General features: G+C 35.6%; 1 protein-coding gene across 1 annotated transcript; it reads left to right on the forward strand.

Moving 5' to 3' along the window:
* Positions 1-2,468: 2,468 nt before the first annotated feature.
* Positions 2,469-3,510, forward strand: LOC124363661 (piggyBac transposable element-derived protein 2-like). The gene is made up of 2 exons (XM_046818922.1): positions 2,469-2,704; positions 2,985-3,510. The coding sequence occupies exons 1-2, from the start codon at positions 2,676-2,678 to the stop codon at positions 3,508-3,510; spliced, it is 555 nt and encodes a 184-aa protein (XP_046674878.1). The 5' UTR covers positions 2,469-2,675.
* The last annotated feature ends 1,288 nt before the right edge of the window (positions 3,511-4,798 follow it).

Raw genomic sequence — 4,798 nt, forward strand, 5'->3', positions numbered from 1 at the left:
TCAATAGCTTGCCCTATTTTATCGGTAAAAACTTGAGGGAATTCGTTAATAATTTTTAAAATACCCTCCTTTGCCTTATTGCACCCTACCACAATACTCTGGTTCACATTATTTATAAGGATTGTATTATTCTGAAATAACTCGATTGTGACTTCTGGTTTAAACTTAAACCAACACATATCCTGTTTTAAATCCACCACCATGCCAGTTTCTTTTATAAAATTTGAACCCAGAATTATTGGCCAAGACAAATTTTTCGAAACTAAAAACTGAACTTTCCAAGAAAAACATTCTATCTTTATTTTTACAATACATTTACCCAGGATTGATAATTCGTTGTTATCTGCCGACAAACATTTAATATCAGTATGTTCAAGAATACTAGCCAGTCCTTTCTTTAACAATGAGTCGTAAATGCTTTCGCTTATCAGGTTCACTCCACTTCCCGTGTCCAATAATACATTATGATATGTACCCTTACCAACAAACACTTTTACAACGGGCAGGGTCATTGAACCTTGGCTACATCCGGCCCTTTTTACATTCATACAGGAATTTCCCACATTATTCTTACCCCTTGCCCTCATTTGTTCTCGACCTCTTCCATAATTATAATTATTTTTAATGTCAGTGGGACGTGACCGGGGAGATTCCACTCTCACACTGCCTTCTTGGAATTCTCCCCTATTTACAAGTTTTTTGAGACCGCAGATTTTTCAAATCTAGGTATCTGTGGTCTCTGAATATTTTTAAAACAATCCCTAGCGATATGTCCCGGTTTGTTACAGATAAAACATTTTAATATTGCTTTCTTTACCGTCATGGGATTATTTACATAAGAGGTTGCAGTTGAATTTACATTACTCTTCTGAACAAAGTCCGATTTGCAAACTCTACGTTCCTCACATACCTTCACTTCTTCATAAGCTACGTTCTGCTCGTATATACATAAGTTGTCAAGGTCGGCAAAATCTTTCGGATTTGTACAAAATACCAGTCTGGCCCTTACTTGAGATGAGATACCTAATTTTATCAATTCCGTCAGTTCGGTCTCAGAATAATCACACAATAGCAATTTTGCATTTTCCTTAACGTTTAAAATATAACTGCTCAGTTTTTCACCAGGTTTTTGTGATCTAGTTACTAAGTCTCTCTTCAAGGCTTCTCTATGACCAAATGGAACAAAATAATCTAATAGTCCTTTGTGTACTTCACTAAAATTACTAGCATTTACCTTAAATTGAAGCATTTTATTGTAAAGTGGACCAGTGGCATAACCTACACTCATATTTATGATCTCACTATCACTTAAGCTAGTTTCACCCTTAATTTTTAACATTATTTCGATATAATTCAACAATTCTGAAACATTTAGTCCGTCTGTGGGTTTAAACATTTTTAAAAATCGCTCTAGGGGATTTGGTAATTTTGCAAAATTCCCTTCTACATGTTTCCCCTGGGGAAGACTCAAACCTAAAATATCCTCATTTCTCGTTTGAGATACGGGCTTGCTCATCTCTTCGAATTCTTCCTCTTCCAGGCTTGTATTTAAAAGACTGGTTTCAAAATTAACTATTTCCTCCTCGCTTACGCCAAGTTTTCCTAATTTTGCCTTAATTTCAATCAAACCATCCTTAAGTTTTGAAATTAAGGTTTCAGACGCTCCTTCCCACTTATACAACTCACATAATACATCAACTCTCATAGTGAGATGTTTGTGCCTACACACTAGTCTCAAATACTCGCCTGTCGATTTTTCCTCGGACAAGTTTCCTATCTTGACAGATAATGCCTCCAAATCAACTTTTATTTCCTTTAATGCAGTGCTAGGTTCTATACGCCCCTTCAGATTACCAGCGTTGGCCCTGATATTTAATTTCAAAAGGGACCTCAACATTTTTCTAAGATTCTGGACGGTGTCGCTTTCAGAAGCATTTCCGCCCCTAAAATTTATTTCAAATATTAATTCCTTTTTGAGCAACAGATCTACATGCGCTAGCTCCATTTTTATTTTAAAATAATTTTCTTAAAATAAATCAAATATTCCAAACTCACAATATTATTCTAAGTCCTAAGTCTTACTCACTACACAAAATTATGCAGGTTTATACACAATGTTCAAGTTCATACAAGTCTGATACAAGTTACACACACTTTCATGAATTATACAAGTTTATACCAGTTTACAAGTTCTTTCCTGTAAATAACCTGTTGTACAAGTTTATGCTCAAAAAGAAATAGCAGATTGCGCAATTTATATACCGTTATTACAGCACATATTTTGTAATTTTTATATGGAGCAAATACTTTATAAATTAAACAACTTTTCGGAAATACTTGCTTTATTCCGAAATTCAAGTTCACCCAAAAGTTTACAAAGTTTACAAACTTTTGATTCAATTTTATTCAAAATCACTCAATCAATCAAATCTAATTAAGAGTCTGATCAAAAGGTACTGAAATTAAAATTAACCCATAAGAGACTACTGTGACCATATGGTCACAGTTTCAGTATTTTATTTTTTGGGTTGGTATGCCTGATTCATGAAGCTGGTTTTGATTTTTTCTTAGCCAGCTGACAGAACAAGAGTTATTCTTCACCTGTAGTGTTATTGTTTGATGGTTGGTTTCAGTTGTGAGGAACAGTAAAGTATTAAATTTACTTATGTTACAACATGGCTGATTTTCTTGACAACAATTGGTTGTAAGTATTATAACTTTTTTATATATAAGATAAACATATCTGAAATATGTCCTATGTTATTTCATAAGCTTTTAACTGGTTATGTTTTAAAGAAAATGCTATGTCAGTTTTAGGTTATGTCATAGGCCACCTCAAACTTTACTGTGACCATATGGTCACAGTAGGCTTTCATATGAACAAAAACAATAATATTGAATATGTTTTACCAGTAATTTTTATTTCGCCTCTCATGTTTGTGAGGTATATATATTACATTATTATCCTTCATTTGTTGTTTTAGGCAACAACTGTCACTGGCCGAGGGATTTACTGTAGCCGAAGCTGTCGATGTAATTGAAAACTTTGTTGATGACGGGAATCTCGACACCTCAGACGTTGACATCTTTATTGCCCCCCCAGAAAATGATATCCTCACTGATGAAGACTCTGGTCCAGAAGACGAAGGTGGTACCATAAATAATTTGAACGGTGGACAACTATCAGCTCCCGCAGAAATAAGAGTAAGAAGACTTTGTAATCTTGTTGAATCAAGTTGCACGGAACTACAAGATAAAAAACATCGAACCTGGATTGATGGCGACATGGAAGCTCAGAAGACTCTTGCTTTTCAAGCATACAACTACAGTAAGTTCAGTTCTTTAAGCCCAGTTGAACTTTTTGAGCTATTCATCAACAACAGTGTTATTGAATTGCTAGTTAAAAATACAAACAAGTACGCTTTTATTCAAAAACTGCCCAGACCCAAAGGTTACGGAGGAAGAAATGAAATGCTTTTTAGCAATTTTGTTACTGTCAGGATACAATGAACTGCCTGGTAAGAAATGCTATTGGGATTCTGGACTAGATATGAAAAATGAAATGGTCTGTCAAGCAATGAGACGTGATAGATTTATTCAAATTATGCGCTTTTTGCACTGTGCAGATAACTCTGAGACAATTCCAAATGACAAAATGTGGAAAATGAGGCCACTTATGAACTTACTCAAATGTAAATGTCTTGACAATTTTGTACCATCTGAGTTTTTGTGTTTTGATGAGTCCATGGTAAAGTACTATGGCAAACATGGATGTAAGCAATTTTTGAAAGGGAAACCTATCCGTTTTGGCTACAAGATTTGGAGCCTAAATACTGATACTGGGTACTTGATCAATTTTGAGATTTTTCAAGGGAAGAACACAACAACAAATGAAACATATTCAAAGCTATTTGGGAAATCAGCAGCTCCTCTTGTATCAATGCTGGATGAAATACCTCAAGATGAGTTACCCTACCAGTTGTTTTTTTGACAATTTGTTTACAAGTCCAGCACTGATGAAACATCTGAAAGATAGAGGTTATGGTTCTACAGGAACTGTCCGAATCAACAGATTGCCAAAAGACTGCCCTCTTTCATCAAAAAAAGATATGCAAAATGAATCTCGAGGAAGCTTTCAATGTAAAATAGAAAAAGAAGATGGCATATTTGTCGCTCGCTGGAAAGACAATAGTGTTGTTACAGTCGCATCGACATCATATGGTATTGAGCCTATTGCTAGTGTGAAGCGCTTCTCTCAGTCAGAAAAGAAATATCTCCACATTCAACAACCCTTTGTGATAAAACAGTATAATCACCACATGGGAGGGACGGACCTTATGGATGAGGACATAAGCACCCACAGAATTGGGATCAGGGGAAAGAAGTGGTGGTGGCCTTTGTTTACATGGCTTATAGATCTGGGCACCACTAATGCTTGGCGACTTCTCAGATTGTCAGGGAACAAAATGACAAAACTGACATTTAGAAGAGAAATAGTTCAATGCTACTTAACAAGGTACAAGACTCCTCCAGCTCTTCCCGGCCCAAGTACTTCAAGAAAGGTCTTCGTTGCAAAAAATAAAAATAGTCTACGCTACGATGGTCTACATCACTATGTAATACCAACAGAAAAGCGCAGGAGGTGCGCAAATAGATTGTGCAGTTCTGTAGGAAGAACAGCTTGCAAAAAATGTGACGTCGGCCTGTGTGTAAAATGTTTCGAGAACTATCACAAACTGCAGTAGGCTACTATATATGTCACTCTGGAGTCTACAAAAACTTTATAATAATCTGATTT

Source organism: Homalodisca vitripennis, chromosome 5, assembly GCF_021130785.1.
Source record: "Homalodisca vitripennis isolate AUS2020 chromosome 5, UT_GWSS_2.1, whole genome shotgun sequence".
NCBI lineage: Eukaryota > Metazoa > Arthropoda > Insecta > Hemiptera > Cicadellidae > Homalodisca > Homalodisca vitripennis.

Coding starts and splice junctions, on each gene's coding strand:
- LOC124363661 (XM_046818922.1), top strand. CDS start 2,676: ATGGCTGATTTTCTTGACAACAATTGGTT. Junction 2,705..2,984: donor TTTCTTGACAACAATTGGTT/GTAAGTATTATA, acceptor TTGTTGTTTTAG/GCAACAACTGTCACTGGCCG.